Source organism: Scomber scombrus, chromosome 9, assembly GCF_963691925.1.
Source record: "Scomber scombrus chromosome 9, fScoSco1.1, whole genome shotgun sequence".
Lineage (NCBI taxonomy): Eukaryota > Metazoa > Chordata > Actinopteri > Scombriformes > Scombridae > Scomber > Scomber scombrus.
Genome location: NC_084978.1, coordinates 19,410,229 through 19,430,374, shown reverse-complemented (window position 1 = coordinate 19,430,374; position 20,146 = coordinate 19,410,229). Strand labels below are relative to the sequence as shown.

Below are 20,146 nucleotides of genomic sequence, written 5' to 3'. Positions count from 1 at the left end.
GCTGTTCACAATTAAAACAAAGCAATTACAAGTGTGATTGCCAGTACATAAGTACAACTTTTTAAAATGTTCAAGTGAAATAAGAGTAACTTCATATTTTTTGGAGCTTATTCCATTTGTATGCTGCAAAATATTTGTTACCACTTTTTCCAAGTTCTGTATTTAACAAGAGGGACAGCTAATGTCATGATACCCGACATTGTACTGTATTTAAATAACCAGAGAGCAGAGATAACTCAGAAGTTTCAGCCTCATAAAGGAGGACTATCCCACCTTTTCATATAAGCTGCAATGGTGAGTGAGAAATGTTATCACCTGTGGTGAATGCAGCACACTGTGATACACTGAGTCGGGAGGCTTTAAGGTGGAGGGAGAAGCATGCATATACATGACATCACCATAATCAAGTGCAGACAGAATTGTAGATTGCACTGTGGTCTTTTTTAACTAGCAGAAGAGAAACAGACCTTTGTTCTATTCAAAAATACAATTTTGACCATCGGTTTGCTTGATAGGTATTCCACATGACTCTTAAAATTGAGTCCCCAAGTATTTATAACATTTAACGGTTTCAATTTTAGAACCCTGCAGGGTTTGGATATAGGAACCAGGCTGGATACTCTTAGGTGACACAGAGAATAGCACACATTTAGTTTTGCCAGAATTTAAAACAAGATTACGTTTGATGAAAGGGATCTGAAATGTCTCTAAATCAGACTTTAGAATTGCAATGACCAGATTAAAAGACATAAAATAGTGTCATCTGCATAAAATGCACATTAAATTTGCAGTTGCAGGCATGATATTGTTTATAGATTAAAAGACACCAAAATATAAATTCTATAAACTTTCAACATTTTCTGATTGATAACTATAAAAATAATTAAATATTGGCTGAATATGTAATCCAATTAACCACAGCTCTAAAGGGATGTAAGAGAATATGAGAAAAGGAATATTCCTACCTCACACCACAGTGTAATGCAAAATATTAGATCTGTTATCTTTTATAGATGTTGTCATCTGTTTTTATCTATCTATCTATCTATCTATCTATCTATCTATCTATCTATCTATCTATCTATCTATCTATCTATCTATCTATCTATCTATCTATCTATCTATCTATCTATCTATCTATCTATCTATCTATCTATCTATCTATCTATCTATCTATCTATCTATCTATCTATCTATCTATCTATCAATCTATCTATCTATCTATCTATCTATCTATCTATCTCTTTCAGCCACTGATTCAATACTCTTTGCAGGAATGTATTTCAGAAGGAAAAAAAGCCCACAGTTCTGTACAAAAGAGCCAGCTGATGTACGCTGCCAACCTGCTCTGAGCTGCAAAGCCTCTCACTCGCCCCCCTTTGCCATAAATCAGATAATGTTACAGTAGCATGCCGCTGTGCTTTGTGAGAGATACAGATACAGCAAGGCAACCCTGTGCTCCAACTCCCACGTAAGAATACAATTGAAAGTGGTACAGATGAAATGTACCACTCGGGGCTAACTACAGCTGTAAGATAAATACTGTGCCACACACTGCTTTGGTGGCAGACAGGGATTTATCTGTGTGTGATAGACCACAAGTTTGCACGCTTTCAAATGCACGCACACACATGCCGTTGTGTGTGTGTGTGTGTGTGTGTGTGTGTGTGTGTGTGTGTGTGTGTGTGTGTGTGTGTGTGTGTGTGTGTGTGTGTGTGTATGTGTAAACCCTTATACATAGGCTTATGACAGAGGATGTAAGTGACAGAGGAACTATATAGGCGTACCTGGTCGCTCCTGCTGTAACAGTATGCAACTACACATTTCCTTCTTTGTAACAATAAAATAATTTCAGTCCAGTAATGTAGGTCAGTTATCTACAGTCAGATTAATGAGATATACAGTGGTAACATAAATCGAGAGAAATCTGGTACACAGTCAAGTATTTCCTCCACTAATTTGCTGCAGTCTGTGAGCAGAAACTGTTGATGCCAACTTGGGAGAGACATCAGCTTTAAATAAGGGAAGACGACACCTGGCCAATTATCAATAATGTGAACACCTTGGTGTGTTGTCATAATTGGTCATGAAATGTCAGAAACACAGTCCACTAACTGTGAAGAGAATTTTCAGAAGTTTATCCATGAAAACTAGAAGATTGTTCTCCACAGATCTGTCTTCATCTAACTGATTTTCTTAAAAGTTCTGTTAAGAAAACCTACATCTACAGAAGTTCGAGCCTGAACAATCATAATAGAATTAATCAAATTAAATGTGTATTTTTTAAGTTAGTTATGCAGACACTGATCCTCACATTGACTTAAGAGGTGTGTTTCAAAACAAGTCCTGCCAGACAGCTCTACAGGTGGGCGGCAACTCAGCCAAAACAAGAGTCTCCTAAAATTATGGTTATGTTATAGACAGTCTGCATACATGTTCCACCCAGAGCTGTGGTGTTAAAATACATTTACTAGTCTGTAAAACAGGAAAACAGATGACTGCAAAGAGCAGGATGAGGTTAATTGTTCCATTAACACAACAACCTCTCCTGAGATATTCTCTATAGATACACAAATAAAACAAAGAGGGAAATGGAAACTCAATGCATTAAATACAGACTGTGTTTCAACATAGTACATTATTCTCCAAACAGATGCACAAGCATAAAACAATGCAAACACATACACACATGCACACACAAGCATACACATGCACAAAGACAAATACACCTAGCAAGAGGGCAAAGTAAAAAAGGACTGCACGAAGGTATAGTGCTTTTTTCATAACTTTTCTCAAGAGTGTATCTTTCAATTTGAGAGCATGATTTACTCATTTGACATTCACATTTTGTCATTCTTTTCCTCAAAACCCTGCCCTCACACTCAATTAGCCAATGCTTGCACACAGATTTGCTCTGCTTCTCTTCAAACTGTATGCTTGCACTTAGATATATTGTTTCACATACAGATTTCTTGATCCAGCCTCAGCCCTTCTCCTCGCACTCAGGCTGCTTCTGTGCGCTTGTGAAACATCTGCTCTCAGGCCATCTGCTCATCTGCTCTCAGATTACTGCTCTGTTCTCAGATTTTTTGTGCAAAAACCCTGTCAAAATCCATGGTTGTATAAAGTATCTGGATATAGCATCGGAAGTGGTTTCCGGTTTAGCCCTCTGCAAAATTAAATGGGAATAAAATAATTCAGTCATGAGGCTCTTCTAGACTTTGCAGGGGTTGTGACGGTCTAAAAAATGTATCCACTCCTTTATAGCTGCTACTGTTCCCATAATTGTGAGGGGGGAAAATGCTTTTTCGAAATTGTAATAACAGTGTTCCCCGCACTCCTGGGGGCTTGTCAAACTGACTGACGTGAGGCCGGTGTTCAATACAGCTACTATTATATGTAGCTATTAAAAGAAAATATATTAAAAGAAAAAAATATCGGCGCATATATATACGTTATTTATTCCAAAAGTCGTACAAGAAAGCAAGGGAAGTACATTTAATAAAGTCCTGGAGAGCAGGAGTAGATGAACCCAGTAAAATAGCCTATATGGGACACTCTATTAAGTAAAGTGGAGGCAGGGATCGTTTCATTGGTCAACACTATGCCTGCCGTTCGATTAGTTGGGGAATTTTGACAAGGCTGTTGTACAAAAAAGCAGAGCAAAAATCTGTGGGCAGCCGTTTGAAAAGCGCACAGAAGCAGCCTGAGTGCGAGGAAAAGGGAGCAGGAAATCTGTGCAAGCAACAATACATCTGAGTGTAAGCGTACCGTTTGAGCAGAAACAGAGCAAATCTTAACGCAAGCAGGGGCTATTTGAGTGAGGGCAGGGTTTTGAGAAAAATAATTATAAAATCTTGAATAAAGATTGGAAAAAAGCCCCATACCGAGGCAGTTTGCCTAAGGGCAGCCTGCCAAAAGAGTGGGAGAGAGAGACACACACACACACAGAGAGGGAGAAAGAGAACAAGGGGGAAGAGAGGGCAGGAAAGTCCTTACATAGCCTACAGGAAGAGCTGTGTCAGGGCAGGAAGCTCCTTGTTTGGGCATGGAGGTTTCCTGGCTGGCTAAAAGACTGACATTTCCTCTACTGGTTGGCTTCTGGAGAAGGGATCATATGAAAGCTTGAGGGAGGCTGCAGGGGTGGTGGACCGCCAGTCGGATGGGCTGGGCCCGTTCTCTGGTTTCAGCTCCAGCGTTCCCTCCCTCTGCCTCTGCTTCCCTCGCTGTACAGCCTGCAGACACTTCACAGGCCATTCTCTGCACTAATGATATACAGTATACCACTGTGCAGCACGTAATGTGACATGTTGGCACATGTTCCTTTATTTGCACAGTGAACATGTGGATTGCTTTAGTATATAAAACTGTGTGTATAGTTATGACATCAGTGATAGGAATTTTAGACTATTTTTGTCCAATTAAGGCCACATTAACAGTTTGGCTCCAGGGATGGCAGTTAGTCTGTCAGACGTTCAGTTCATCATTTTGGGTCAATGACTGAAATATCTCAATAACTATTTGATGGATTACTATGAAATTTTGTAAAGTCAGATAATAAATCTCACTGATTTTGGTAATCCCGTCTTTTCATGTAGTGCCAACACAAGGTTGACATTTGCGGTTTTGAGTGAAATGTCTCATAATTAATTGACAGATAAAGATGAGATTATGTTAAGTTTGATGATCTTCTGACTTTCTCTAACTAAAACCTAAACTCTGACACTGTAGGCAGCCAACCGGTGACTCATTTATGACTCCCAGTTGAACTTGGAAAAACATATTAAGTCAGTTATTCATTCCTGTTATTTTCAATCAAGAAACATTGTCAGACTGCGTCCTTTCTTATATTTCTAACAGCTCGAACAAATCCATTTTGTCTCCTCACATCTTGATTATTTTAATGCACTATATTCTTGTTTAATCCAAAAAGCCATAAAAAAACATCTACAATAAGTTCTAAATTTCTGCACATTTACAAGGGAAGTCCCTCGAAAACCTGGCTATGAATTGAAAACGTTTCTAAATTTATCAGAACTCAGTGAGGGAGTGAGCAGAGTGGGAAATATGTTTCTTTTTGTAATTTATGGTCGCTGCATGCAGCCTTTCCTCTCTGTCTTTCTCTCCTCTGCTCTGTGTTGGTGTTAGACTTTTCACAAGGCTAGGGCCGAGCTCCTCTGCCACACACACACACGCGCGCACACACACACACACACACAGAGGCTGCGATGGAGAGAGTGAAAGATGGTGTTTTATACGACAACTATGATGGTTAATGTAAGTTAAACATTCACCAGTAAAATAAAATGAAATAAGTTATAATCATTTTTAAACTGGACTGGTTAGACACAAATTAAACATATCATCACCTTTTAAATTGATACGGTGAACAATGGCAGAAAGTTGCTTATTTACATATCCAGCAGTTTCTCTGAATTTGGTGATTGTAAGTCCAATATTCACTCTCTTTTAGCTCTGTTTTTGGTTTCTACCAACTTCTAAGGGAAATATCTGGCTCTTAAGCTGCTATAAATGTTCAGCTATGTTCACAGCTCATCACAAATGTTGTTTGCTGTCTACTAAACCTGAGCAGGTAGTGTACTGTGGGCTTTTAGAGCTTTTTTTCAGACAACAGCTGTCTTTTGTGTCTGAAAATGACTTTATGAGAGAGATGAGAGTGAACCAAAACAATAAAGTTCTAGGTTGGACAGGTAAACAATGAGCTAGAACTTGCTGTAAAGCTCTGTAAAGACAAGGGGAGCTTCAGAGTCGGGTGATAAGTAGGTTCAACTCTATGAGCAACATCTCAGAACTTGATACATTATTACAATGAGAATTATTGGTTATAGCTGCTTTAATGAAAAATACACAAATACTTCCCTATAATGAGTTCAATGAAGGAAAGGTAATGGTGACGTTAAATTGACCGTTTGTCACTTACTTTCTTGGCCTGCTGACTTCCTGCTGATCTTACTCTTTTCTTCTTACTTGTAATGCTCAATGCTTTACTGCATGGTGGCTGTTGCATTTCCTTTGACATGTTTGTTGTGGTCACATTTTCTTTTGTTCTCTACAAGTTTTATGGTAGTTGGCCAGTGTTGGAGTGATGCACTACTGAGTCTTTACTTCTCCCTCAGAACCTTTTTTGCAGCTTGTTGCTTGGGAATATACAGTAAATATGACAGTACTTTCAGCTGGCTTATCTAGACAGTGATTGATCAATTTAGAAAAATTGATGACCAGTTGTAGCGACGGAGAAGAAGTGGGGAACAGAGAAGTTGGATATGATACTTTATTTTTATTGCTTATGGATGAGAAAGAATGTCATATTTGTCCACTCAGAATTTAGATTTTAATTAAAGTGCTTGCCACCACATTATACCTTGAGCTCTGACATTCAAAGTGCATCCTGTTTCCATTTAATTTGAGGCAATGTCAAGAAAGACATGTGCTTGTATTTAGGCGCTGCATACTGACCTGTTCTCTTTTCACTTTGCCTTTTCTAAAGCTGTGAAAAAAAGGTGCCAAAAGCTTGAACCCAGACACTTTTCCATCAATGGCTGAAACCTTGTTGTGGGCTCATGCTTCACTGCTTATTGATTGGCCAACTGTGCATTTGTGTTGACAATAAACTTCAACTGCCCCCAGATAGACGGACAGATGTTTCCTAGTAAACAATGAGTGGTCCAATCAGACATAAATCTGTAAAATGACAAGTAAAGCCCTGCACCTGCTCTCTCTCTCTCTCTCTCTCTCTCTCTCTCTCTCTCTCTCTCTCTCTCTCTCTCTCTCTCTCTCTCTCTCTCTCTGGGTGTGAAATACAGTCCGAGACACAAACAATCACAAATAAACTCAAGTATACACACACATATCCACACACGCTGAAGTTCAGACCTCATCCATACACACACAAACACACACACACACACACACACACACAAACACAGACTCAAGTTTTTCCTACTGTCATGTCTATGGACGATTACCTCATGATACACAGCAGAGGAGCAGCAGCAGAACAGCCCTGTGGCTTCATGGCATCACCAGCATAGCTGGAGTGGGGATGATGGGGTTTGTAGCTGCCAAGGAAAATGTGTGTGTGCAAACATGAGTGTGTATTTAAAGGGTTCAGGCCTGAAGGTCATGAGCAAAGTTAGAGAAGTAAAGCATTGTTTAGCATATACAAATGTAAAGAGAATGTATGAAAATAGAGTTGAAAGGAACAAGGTGTCGTGGACATCAAATTAACACTTTGGGAAAGAAAAAAAAAGAAAAATGAAAACAATAATATGTGTTGAAGGTAAAAGTCAAATACAGGTTGTAAAAGTGCAAACATCAAGAGAGAAAGAAGGGTGAGGTATATTTGAGAACAACACAGCTGATAAGCGACCAGTCATTGAACTGCAATTTCTCCTCATTTTACTGCTTTAGAGAAAGAGAGAGACCCTCATTCTCATCCTCACAGCAGCTTTTAGCCCGCTGGTCTGGATAGAATAACAGAAAAGAGCTGGGGTCATTACTCACAATGGAGGACTCTATTAAGCGCCAGTGTACAGCGCTAATACACACATATACAAGCACATACACTCACGCCCTGAGGTGTAGAGCGAGCACACTGAAGTGCGTGTGCGTGTATGTGTATAGGTCAAATGTGTGGCCCTCTGTGTGTGAATTATACTTAACTGCTGGGATATTTCCGAGCTGTAAAAAAAACACACTTGTGCACACACACACACAAGCTACATGCACTCTTTATAATCTAGCACCATTACTGGCAGCTTCATGTACATTAGAGGATGAAAATGATGGAGGGCGGGAGGAGATAGGGCCTCTAAAGGGGTAATTTCACTGAGGGGGCATCTGAGGTATTTATAGCCAAACGATTGAAGCATTGAAAGCATACGGGGTTCATGATCTGATCATGGATGTATCCTAATGGAAACAGGATAGGATACAGTAATGTGCAGTTCACACTGTGCTGGGAGTCCACTATATAGATTGCTTTTTTCACCTCATCAAAGCATTTCAGTTCACAGCTAAATATTTTCCCAGGTTACAGTCGGGTTAAAGCTGTGGTCAAGACTTCACTTTGGTAATAATAACCTGTCAACTGTTTTACATTAGGAAGCGTAAAAGCCTACATACACACTTGACAGAGCTGACAGATGCTGACATGCCACTGCATGCAGTCACAGGCCCTAAATGAGGACCTAACAGCGTGTATGTGACAGAGATGTGGATGTTGGCTTGCCACAGCACATGCTGCGTACTGTTAACTAGCTGTTTGGAAGGCAGACAGAGGGAGACAGACAGAAGTAGAGAAAAAGAGGACGGATTGTATAACTATATAAATCAGCAGGAAATTAGATTATGTTAAACATTGGCAGTTTGTAAGAGTACAGGTGCTGACCTGAGAGTTTCTCTCCTTTAACTCTCATGAGAGCAATGAGAAAAAACAAAACACGTGTTGATGAGTTGATGCAAACTCATTATACATTTGGGTGTGTGTATGTGCTGGTGGACAACAGAAGCTCCCAGCAGGTATCCCGGCCACACACACCCTCCTGCTCCCCAGGCGCAGCACACTGATGACATCAGCTGGTGTGAAAGTGGCAATTAGTTCCACCTCATCACTGTGGGACAGATATAGCAGCACAACCCTTTCATCAGACATGGAGGACAGCTGTAGTGAGGGGGCAGGAAAGGAAACCTGGCCAGATGATGATACACATTCACCGTATCCCTCCTCCTCCCCAGTTCTCACTTCTCCCACTCCCTCGCGATCATGCTGTCACCCCTGAGACTGATAACACCTTATGTCTGCAGCATATAGGCACATGTGGCATACACACATATATGAATGAATGCTCGTATGCACACACACACACACACACACACACACACACACACACACACACACACACACACACACACACACACACACACACACACACACACACACACATACACACCTGTTTACCCAATTCTACATTCATATAGTCTATCTGCACAGGAATTTCTTTCTCTATATATTTATATCTCTCTCTGTGTGTGTGTGCGTGCGTGCATGCGTGCGTGCGTGTGTGTGTGCATGTGTGTGAGTGTGTGTGTGCGTGTGTGCGTGTGTGATTATGCCTCTGTCTTTAAATGAGGCTTAGCAGTAGCTGAATGACAAGTGCGGCTTTTGTAATACCTGGTGCAGCATTATGAAAGCAGAGCAGACCATTGTCAGAGTAAGTCAAATCTATAAAACGCCAAGACAAAGGATGTGTCTTTCTACCGCTGTTGTCCTGATTCTATTATCTTTGGCCCAGAACCAGTGATGTTGTTGTTTTTTTATTCTATATTTTTTATCAGTGTATCTGATTGAAGCTTCGTCTCTGTGGCAGATTACATTATTTATCGTCGACTTGTTCCACAGGTATTACCTAATAAGTGGGTTAGGGATTATTTTTGGCCGGGCATGGACAAAATAAACTGGACAAGATTAAGTTATGGTTAGTTGTGATGAACTGTGGTAAAGCAGTGCGCTTACAGAACAGTGTGTGTGGTGCTTCTCAGAACAGGTGGCTGTGGTGTCGGATCAGGCACCTGGCCTCCGCCTTTTGAATGACAGGTGGTGAAGTCACTGCAGGGCACATCTGGAGGGTAGAGGGGGCAGGGAGGGGGACACAGATTTTCTATTAGGTCTCTGTCTCTCTCTCTCTTTCTCTCTCTCTCTCTAAGCTTTTGATGTATCAGAGTAAGACACAGGATGCCCTGTTCTGATCATAGGATGTGGTTAGCTGGTTTTTCATCCATCTTCATCATCTTTATTTTAATATCCTTCTGTAGTCCCTTTAGTACTGCTCTTCATGAAAACATGCAGATGCCTTGATGGCCAAGTGCATGTTAATAAAAGTAAAACTATATTTAGTATATTTAGTTCAAGTTATGTTTAGCCAAAAAGCCTGCAGACACACAGACACACACTCACACATACCCACAGCACTGTAGCTCTCACCTCTAATCTGTTCTGTTGTGACAACTGGGTGCTTGTTCTGAACTCTTGAACTCCAGTTCAAGCAAAACTGGTGACCCTGAAATACATCCTTACTACTTCATGTTGAATAAAATGTGTTACAGGAACATGTAGGTTTATAAGAAAAAAGCAGGATGAGCGATCACTGACCAATGTTTTGGTCCATGATCTGCTTCTCAAAAATTATTGCAGCACTTTACGAATGTAATTCTACGAATGACTCAAATTTGTGTTGCACCCGTGCAATAATGCACTTGTGTTTCTAATGTAAAGACTTATATTCTTTTTGTTGTTGTTGTTGTTATTTAGGATTTGAGGTGCTGCACAGCACCATCAGAAGCCTCTAATGTGCAGTAGGAAGCCATCTGCTGCAGAACATGCATCCCTCTGATAAAAATAGACAAGTATCTGAGAGGCATGACTGCATTTATTTAACCAGTCTCTGAAACCTTGCTTGGGGAGTGCATATGATAGTCAGACTCACAGACAGAAAAAAAAACAAGTCAAGCCCACTTACTAGCCTTGACACATAAAGACTTATGAGGGCCTGTTTGCATTTCAGAGCCACCCAGGTGCCTTTTGTAAAGCTGTAGTGTACTTGATGCCAAATTGAAGAGGTGTCATATTTGGCGGTACTTAAGCATGCACAGTTTTGTTGTCTGTTCAAAGCCATGCACTTCAAACAAGCATGGTTTATTAAGTAGATCTAAAGTTGGGAGGACACCTGTAGTACTAGCCAGGTTAGAAGACAGACTCCAGCCAGCTATCTGATATTCTGCAACACCTCTTCAACCTGAGCCCGAACTAGAAGATACTGGTGCTGTGAAAGAAGTCCTTTGTTCCTGTTCCAAATAAGATGATTCCATCTGGCCTCAATGACTATTGACACGTTGCCCTCACATCTCATGTGATGAAGGTGCTGGAGAGGGGAAATCATTGCAGGACCCTATGCAATTTGCCTACCAACGTCATTTGAGGAGTGGACAACGCCATCATCTACCTGCTGCAGCGAGCTCACTAGCAACTGCATGGAACTGGTTGCACTGTGAGAATCATTTTCTTTGATTTCTCCAGTGCATTCAACACAATCCAGCCACTGCTACTGAAAGAGAAGCTGCAAGAAATGAGGACCATCCACTCGATTGAGACAGGCAGACAGGCAGACAGCAGTTTGTCCATCTGGGCAGTGCTCTGTCAGAAATGGTATAAGAACTCCTCAGCGGACTGTGCTGTCTCCCTCTGCAGTGATTAAATGTATAAGTGATGGGTGGAAGGAGCAGCACAGAGCACTGGTGGATGATTGTGTGGAGTGATCTGAAAGTAATCATCTGCTTCTTAACATGGCAAAGACCAGGGGGATGGTGACTTCAGAAGGAGAAGGCCCCTGTGTATTCTTGGAGAGGATGTTGGTGTGGTAGAAGACTACTAATACCTGGGTGTGCACATCAACAACAGGCTGAACTGGAAGACCAACCCAGAGGCTGTATATAAAAAAAACTTCCACCAGTCTGCTGTGGCCAGTGTACTGTACTTTATAGCCTGCTGGGGGAGCAGCACTGAGGCTGGCGACAGCATCAGACTTAATATAAGGTGATTAAGGCCAACTCCATAATTGGACGTAAACCAAACACCTTTGAACTTGTGGTGTAGCGGATCCTTTATAGATAATCCTGACCACCCTCTTCACCACATACTGGACAGACAGTGGAGTACTTTCTCAAACAGACTGATTTAGCTTCATTGTCACAAAGAATGATACAGGAAATCTTTCCTGCCCAAAGCAGGCAAGCCCAAATAACTCTCTACAACACCTGACGTCTGTCTAACAGTGAACTCTCAGCTTAGTGTCTGCCTCAACCAAACTTCACTCTGTTTTGCTCCTTCAGTAACTTTACTCATGGTGAATTTATACTCCTACCCCACCTCATTGCATTTTTTAAAACTTCAACAATTTCTATCTATCTATCTAGATTATTGTGGAACGAATACGTTAACTCCTTTGTGTACCACAAATAAAGCAAATATGTGACCTGTTGTTTATCTATTGTGTGCTTGTGTGTTTTTTCTTTATGTGCAAATCAGAGCGGATCTGTTGTTTCAGGTCAGTGGGCCTGTATTTCTTTTACAGCATGAGGAGATATTTGAATATCGTCCGTGTGATATGCCAAGCACGTTTCCTGAATACTGTGCCTCTGTAAATGTTGCAATCCACCTGAAATGTGACCGTGAGCAGGCTGGAAATCAAGCAGTTTAAATATAACCTACTTATCCCAAAAGGCTCAACAGGTGTTGAGGCAAGAGGCAGAACAGTAGAAAGCACCTGACGACTGTCTCAGCGTTCCCTATTGGCAAGATAAAAAAGCCATCCCAGCGAGGCAGAGTGAGGCTCTGAACATGAGATCAATGGAGTATATTTAAAAGACATTAGAGAGCAGTCCTCCTGTCACATTCCTGTGATAAAGTACAGGAATCTAGCCTTCCAGCATATAGTACCTTGTCTCTATAAAGGAGATCCTCCAGTGTCTTTCCTCCCGTGTTTAATCTCCATGTGGAGATGAAGGATGGAGGCTGGCCAGCGGTGTCTACGTGCTAAGCTGGGCTCTCAGTCGTCGTACCCAACACTGGGCTCTCCCTAGTGGCCTGGGAGATGTCAAGGGGTGAGGGCAGAGGAGAACGGATAGCTGCCGGCCCTGGAGCCCCTCATTCACTCTCTAACTTGCTCACATTAAAGAGAGCTCTAATCACTGCGGGGACTTGGCCAATGATGTGCTTATCAAACGGCATATTTCAAAAAGGCATCTTAAAAGGCCCGAGGGCGAAGAGGCAATAAGAGCACATTTGTATGTGGATGAAAGGGAAAAGTGTAGACAGACCTTGCATCAGAATACAGAGGGGGGAGATCATTAGCATCTCTAGCAAAATATGCACTACCAGAGAGGGAAAGAGAGGGATAGAGACACACAGACAGAGAGAGAGGTAGAGAGGTGTTAGTGGGATGGGGTTGGATGGCTTTGGGAGAAAGAATGGTTCTTTTCGCCATTCGTCCTTTTTTGTTTTACACAGTTCTCAAAAAGAATAAGAGAACAAATACATTTTTGAACAAAGGCATTGCTCTTGAAGTGGAAGCCCTATGGGGTTGTGAGGTGGCTCCGTTGTGGGTTACAATAGAGTGAAGCCACGACACAACTGCACTCCCAACTCCTCTTGTGCTCCTCTTGCACATCCCTGAACAGAACAGTCCCAGCGTGTGAGCTTTGATATGCCAGTAAGAGGATATGATGGGCTACACAATTCCCTAATACTTTAAGGGATATTGGCCATGTGTCTTTCTAGCATTTTGCTCATGGACTGCGATAAACTCAGGCCATAACCTCCAGTGCAATATTGAAATATTGTCTCTTAACATGAGACATGACTGAGAGAAGCACAGTCTGTGGTTTTCACATTGAGTAGAAGAGTTTCCTAAAATCAGGGTGTGAGAAAGTTTTGATGCAAAAGCTGATGAATGGCTCTTGATTTGCAGCCAGCGACTGAAATAATGCTGTAAACAATGACAGGAAATGACAGATTTCAGGATTTTAAGCAACACAAATTTGAATGGAAAAGCTGGATGCACTTCTGCGTTAAGAACATTATCATTTAAAAATCAAAATGAATTAAGTTGGCATAGAGATCAACCACAATGTTGATTTGTGTTTGTGTGATTCACTGAAATATATCATCTTATGTGTGTGCATTTCAATTATTTATTAAATTTAGCAGTGATTTAGATTTCATCCAAGAAAATGGACCATTGTTACCTTCTGTTACTATCTTTTACCAGCTTCTGCTGTATCGTCTGGAACTGTTTATATGTGGTAGAACAAGCAAGAACACACACACACACACACACACACACACACACACACACACACACACACACACACACACACACACACACACACACACACACACACACACACACACACATACAGTATACACACAGTGTCAGCAGCTGAAAGGCTGGTGTCCAGGTAGATCTGTTTCTTTGGGACATTAAGCTTTGACTTAGGAATAACAGAGCAGAACAACAGCTGCTAACACGGCAAATTTCACACAATTACACACTTACACATCACTGCAGCAGCGCACAGACACACAGCAGGAAACAACTACATTAGCCGAGGACTATAGTCAATGTGTATATCACACACAAATGCCTGCATTACAGTGCATGTGCACACACATGCTAACAAAGACACACAACTCATCAGACCCAATTAAGAAAGTCAATTTGGGATCAGGAGACCAATTATCTTAATTATTTTCCCTTTCTCTCCATCACTCCCTTCAACTTGTTTTCTTGCTTTCTATTTTAGCTGTGTTTGCATTTGTGAGTATTTTGGTTAGTGCATTTCACAACAGAAAATTACTCCAAAGCTCGGAGAGAAAAACTTAGGTGGGTTCTTGTCTACATAGGCCAAAAAAACTGAGCTATTTTATTTTCATATTCAAACACATAGCAAGGACTTGCCTAAGGAATAGTGGGAGATGAATAATGTTGGTGTGACGAAGCTGTTATTATATTCTACTTGAAAAACCAAAAGAAACAACAGTTAAACCTTCAGGGCCAGTCTGTTCAGCTGCACCCATGCAATGATTCAGCCTAACATATACAGATATAGCCCAATTGTGTGTTACAGCTCATTTGCTACAAGGTGACAGCATCTCGCCGACCACATCTGCAGAAAAGAGGGTAATTATCATGTGATGGATTTCACCTGCAACCTGTGAAAATAACCCTGTGTATGTCTGAGCAGAGTCGGTTTAAAATATCCTTATTCCCCCCCAAAACCATTTCTCTAAAAGCATGAAGAGGAAAAAATATTTTCACTGCTATTTTGCCCAAAGATAAAATTGCTGGAAGTCTGTGTATGAAACAGTCAGGGCCAGTGTGTATCACAAAATCTAAAATGGAATAGAAAATTTAGATAAGCCTAATATCTTCAAGAGCATGTTGGATCTAGATAAGAATTCCTCATCTTCAGTGTTTATAGGCATGGGAGTCATGCGTTAGTGTTATCGTTAAAACAGTTCAGTTTTAGGTTCAGTTGGAGAACAGTGATTGAAATTAAGAGTTTCCGTAAGATTATAGTGTGCAGATTTTTCTTTTTAAATTAAGGGGTGGCTCTCTGTGATGTGAAGTTGTGGTATAAATCCACTAATAATCTGCATACAATTAACATGTAAAATTATGGAATATGTGATGTTCATGTATGAAAGATTAGCATGAGGGATGTGCATGACAAAATGAAGAGTGGTATGTGATGAAGATGTCTTTCTATGAAATGGTACCAATGGAAATATTTGAAAACAAAGGAGTCAAACAATAAATTATGAAAACAAATATACATATATTCATATTTTTATTTATAATTCATTTCTGGGAGGATATCTTGTACATCAAATATCCCATTGGCAGTTAAGCGCATTCAATGTGTTTAGAAGCCAGGAACAGTCACTTGTTTTAACAAACACAATACAAAATAAAGATAACCACAAAATAATGAACTGCATGTATATAACATACAAAAAAATCCCATGCCTACTCAGTAGGTAACTTCAACATTCCAGCTCTTGAAGATGTGGATATTTACACTTAAGTTTTACAAAAATATACTTTATAATTTTTCTCCTTTTTTGCTTACATTCTAATGAAATGAAGCGGTGCCCTCATATCTCATCCCTTTTCCTCCCTCCGAGCATGACTTACATTCTGTAACAAAAATATTCCCTCAACCCTTAAGGCGAGATGCAGTGCATCCTCTCGCGCACGCAGCCGAGTCACAACATCAGCAAGGCTTCACAAAAGGCACCAAATAACGGGAGCGTTTGTCTTGTTTAGGTTTTTTTTTTTTGAATGTTTTTTTCTTTTCTCTGTTTTTCCATATAACCGAGCGATATGTCACATGTGAGAAAGAGAGAAAAAGATAGTACCAGTGGATGATATTTACAAACAGAAACTAACATCACTCTTACTCATGCTTGAATACTTAAGTGCTTTTTTTCAAACAATGTCAAAACGTATCACAGCATCATCACTACGTAATAGAGAAAATATGTAGAAAATATGGCCCTGCTCACTTCAAATAATACAATGCAAATATGCAAATAATTTTTCACATCAATGGTACCAAAGAATGATAAAAACGAAACATGGCACATGTACAATATACATATATGGTAGCTTATGTATATCATTCATTGTCTTTAGTACTGTATGAGTGCCTGCAAGGGTGGACGTGCCTTAGCACCACAACTGCTGGAAAACTTCCCTCTATCTGTTTGTCTCTTGGTTTTTGTCGACCTAATAGCAGAGACCCGTAGGTGCCCGTCTCTAGTCGGTCTCTGTTGAGTCCCTTATGCATTTGAAGCGCTGCATTTGTTTTACAGAGACGGAAAAATCCCTTTTCATCTTCTATTGTCTTTGCCCAGTCCTTGACATGTGTCTTTTTCTCACTTTAAGGTAAATCTCAAGATTCACCTAACACTGCACAGGGAGCAGAGAGAAAAGTGCTTTTTGGAGGGGAAAAACAAAGTCTTTTGATGCTTATTTCTTTCCCCTCAAAGAACCTTAAGGAATGAGAAGCGCGGAGAGATTAAAAACAGTTTTTTTTTCTTTTCTTAGCAAATCTCGATTGTCCTTGGGGAGAGAGTGGTCTGCATGTCTGATAGGGGGGTTGGGACGGGGGAGCTGTAGATGTTGGAGGCAACTGAAGAGGGGAAGGAAGAGGCTACCTGGGACTGAAAGGTGCTGGACATGGAGACTGATGGGTAGGTGGTAGCGATGGAAGGAGATGGATAGGAAGTGTGAACGGGAGAGGAGTAACACGAGGTGACGGGAGAGGGGTAAGAAGACACTGGAGAGGGGTATGAGGTGATGGGAGAGGGGTAGCTGGAAGCAGGTGAGGGAGCCGATACCGGCGCTGCAGTTACCACCACTGCTCCTGCCTTCTCTGCTTTCTTGTCCTTCTGCCGTAGGTGGATCTTTGTGTGCCTCTTCCTCTCGTCACTGCGGGCGAACTTGCGTCCACAGATCTCGCAGGCGAAGGGCTTCTCACCAGTGTGAGTGCGGATGTGTGTTGTCAGGTGGTCGCTGCGGCTGAAGTTGCGCATGCAGATGCGGCATTGGAAGGGTTTCTGGCCTGTGTGGATGCGAATGTGGCGTGTCAGCTCATCAGAGCGTGAGAAGCGACGATCACAGGTCTCCACGGGGCAAGCGTAGGGCCTCTCATGTGGAGGTGTCTTGCTTGGCCGGGTGGGGTACTTGCGCATGCGGCTGGGCTTAATCAGCTGGGACTGGTAGACGTTCTTTAGGTCCTGAGAACCAGTCTGGGTGGCGAAGGCCTTGATGGTGGACAAAGGGGTGAGGGAGGGCTGGCTTGACTGACTCTGGAAGGGCTTCTGGTCAGGGGGCACAAGGCTGATCTCTCCCTGCTGCTGAGGGAAGAGGTAGTCAGGAATCATGGGTACAGGGAAGCTTGTGCTGCAGGTCTTGCTATTAGGGTAGGCAGGAGGAGGGTACTGCACTGTTCCCACTGAGTTGGAAAAAGACTGGCCCTGATCTGGGAAGATGTCAGAGTTGGGGCTGGAGTAGGTCGGGGCGGCTGAGTAGATGGGGTTGGGCTCGCTGTGGTGGATGGAGGAACTGAGGCTGGAGCTCTGAGATGAGGAGGAGGTAGAAGAGGAGGAAGTGGAGGAGGATGGGATGGATGAAGGGGAGGACGAGATGGTCAGTGAGGCAGCAGAGGAAGAGGTGGAGCTGGAAGGAATATTGCCCATCAGACCAGTGAACAGGCCCAAGATTGGCTCCGCCCAGAGGCTGTTGCTGCAGGAGGTTGCGGGCTCCAGAGTGAAGCGGCCTGTGTAAGAGATGGGGGGCAGCTTCTGAGTTTGGTAGGCCTGCTCCGCCACTGACTTCTCACAGTTGAAGGGGATATCAGGTAACGTATCTGCAGGGAGAGGAGAGAAAGGGGACACATTAATCAAACTGTCAATATCCAAACGAGGAGAGAGGGGAATCCTGGCAGAGCTGTGGACAGTGTGTCACCCCTCTATTCTGTAACAGATCAGTCAGGTGCCCACGCAGAGAAATCCCCTCCAACTAAACTCTTTCCCCCTCAGCTCTAAAATTATCTCTTCCATATCTCAGCAAGAGCTGCTATGCAAGCTAAGCCTTTCTATACTCTCATTTTCCTCTGCTTTAACTCTCGATCTTTCTTTCATTATTTCTGTCTTCCTGTCTTGCGCACGCACACGCACAAACACACGCACACACACACACACACACACACACACACACACACACACACACACACACACACACACACACACACACCGAACACATACACATTCTTGAATCTTGAAGCCCATCACTGAGCCTGAGGCAATTGATTACTGAAACTGCAGTTCAGCTGGTTTTAGGAATGCATTTTGAATTGAGCTGTAGGAGTGTCTAGAGGCATGCCGTGACTGAGCAGTGTTTAAGTCCTCCGAGAGTCAACAAGGATTTAGAGCTATCGATTAATTGGTATTAAGCAAGATGTTTTTTAATTGCCCAGTTGTTTGTGTTTGTTTTTGCATGCATTATGTCCAGTCAGCTAATATTACAATTTGATTGTAGCCTGCAATTTCACTTGTTTAAAATTTCCATGTACTATTAAAAAACAAATTGATATAGACTAAAATCTTAAATAAATGCAGTTATCTTTGATTATAAAATGAATTCATAATAATTAATAATACACAGCAAAACATCAAAAATAAATAAAGCTACACATCTATTTATTTTTAATATGAAGTTTTAGTGTAGGTCAGCAGGCGTGATTAGTTATCTTTAGTTCAGTTTTAGAGAGAGAAGTAGAAGCAAAACAAGTCTCCATCTCTTACCTCCAGCAAGGTGGTCGTACTGCTCCCCTGGCTCTCCAGAGCCAAAGCCTGCACCTTCGGGTGCAGAGGCGGTGAGGAAGGGGGTCCCTGCAGAGCTGAGCATCATCACCTCCTCCAGCTTGGGGTAGTTATCCATGGGGGAGTGAGGGAAGCTCAGAGGCTCTGAGATTTGCAGGGTTGGGAGGATCATCTCGGTCTTGGCTGCAGCCATCCTCTGCTGGTGCTTGAGCTGCAGGGCTGAGGCTGCGCTGGTCGCTGGTGCGGAGTGCAGGGAGGCTGGGTGCACGCTGACAGAGCGGTGCCTCGCAGGTGGAGGGAATCACTTAGCCCAGCTCAGGGAGCGCTGCACACTTCTGCTGATGCCGAGGAAGATGCTGTTTTCTGCCTTGCTTCGTAACTCTTGCGCTCCAGTTGTCCAGTTGTTTTCCTCCTTCTCTCGGAGATGAGTAAAGATCCACTTGTCTTTTCAGAAAAAATCAAAAGTGTCCTTTATACTCATTCCCTGTATTCATCAAAATTAACCAACTGATTAATCTTGATATTTCTTTGTATAAATGACTTATCCAATCGGGTATTGACCCTCTTGGATGGATGTTGTTTTGAATTGACTTTTTACTTTTGGTGTGATATTTCTCAGTTAGGGAGTTCTATGTGTTTGTCTGTCTATCTCTGCTCTAACAGTTGCGCTAGTGGGCTCTCAGCACTCTCTCTGAGCTGAGAGGTTTCCCCGCTTGTTTTATACACTCTTGCCGTGACGTAGATGTCCATATTTGGAGCGGAGGAAGCCCATATTTAGGCACTGCAGTGGAGGACACATGACGCTGGCCTGGGGGAAAAGCAGAGAGGAGAGACTTTATATTAAGCTCTCACAGTAAATTGCGAAGACAACGCCGCTCTTCCTCTGTCCCGAATCAATGTATCTTCATAGCAGAACAGCTCCGCGAGACAGCGGCATAATTCTTGCTTTCTCCCCGTCGCCCCATAGATTTGATTTGGATTTCCCATCTGTGCAGCAGGCTGCGCTGCTGCCGGAAAGCCCGGCTCCGCCGTTCCTTATAAGGTCGTGACTACATAAGGATCTATTCCGGTGGGTTTCCATTTCCCTGTCCTTATTTGGAACTTCCTGAGGCAGCGCTGATCGCTGCTTGGCAGTGAATGAGAGGCTGGAGTGCAAATCATGTCCAGCGCTCACAATAA

At 42.2% G+C, this 20,146-nt stretch overlaps 1 protein-coding gene across 1 annotated transcript; it reads right to left on the bottom strand.

Moving 5' to 3' along the window:
• Positions 1-15,409: 15,409 nt before the first annotated feature.
• egr1 (early growth response 1) lies at positions 15,410-19,632 on the bottom strand. Its single transcript, XM_062425818.1, has 2 exons — positions 18,950-19,632; positions 15,410-18,012 (listed from the first exon to the last, which is right to left on the bottom strand). Exons 1-2 carry the CDS (start codon positions 19,158-19,160, stop codon positions 16,685-16,687), a joined length of 1,539 nt encoding a protein of 512 aa, XP_062281802.1. The 5' UTR covers positions 19,161-19,632; the 3' UTR covers positions 15,410-16,684.
• Between the last annotated feature and the right edge of the window lie 514 nt (positions 19,633-20,146).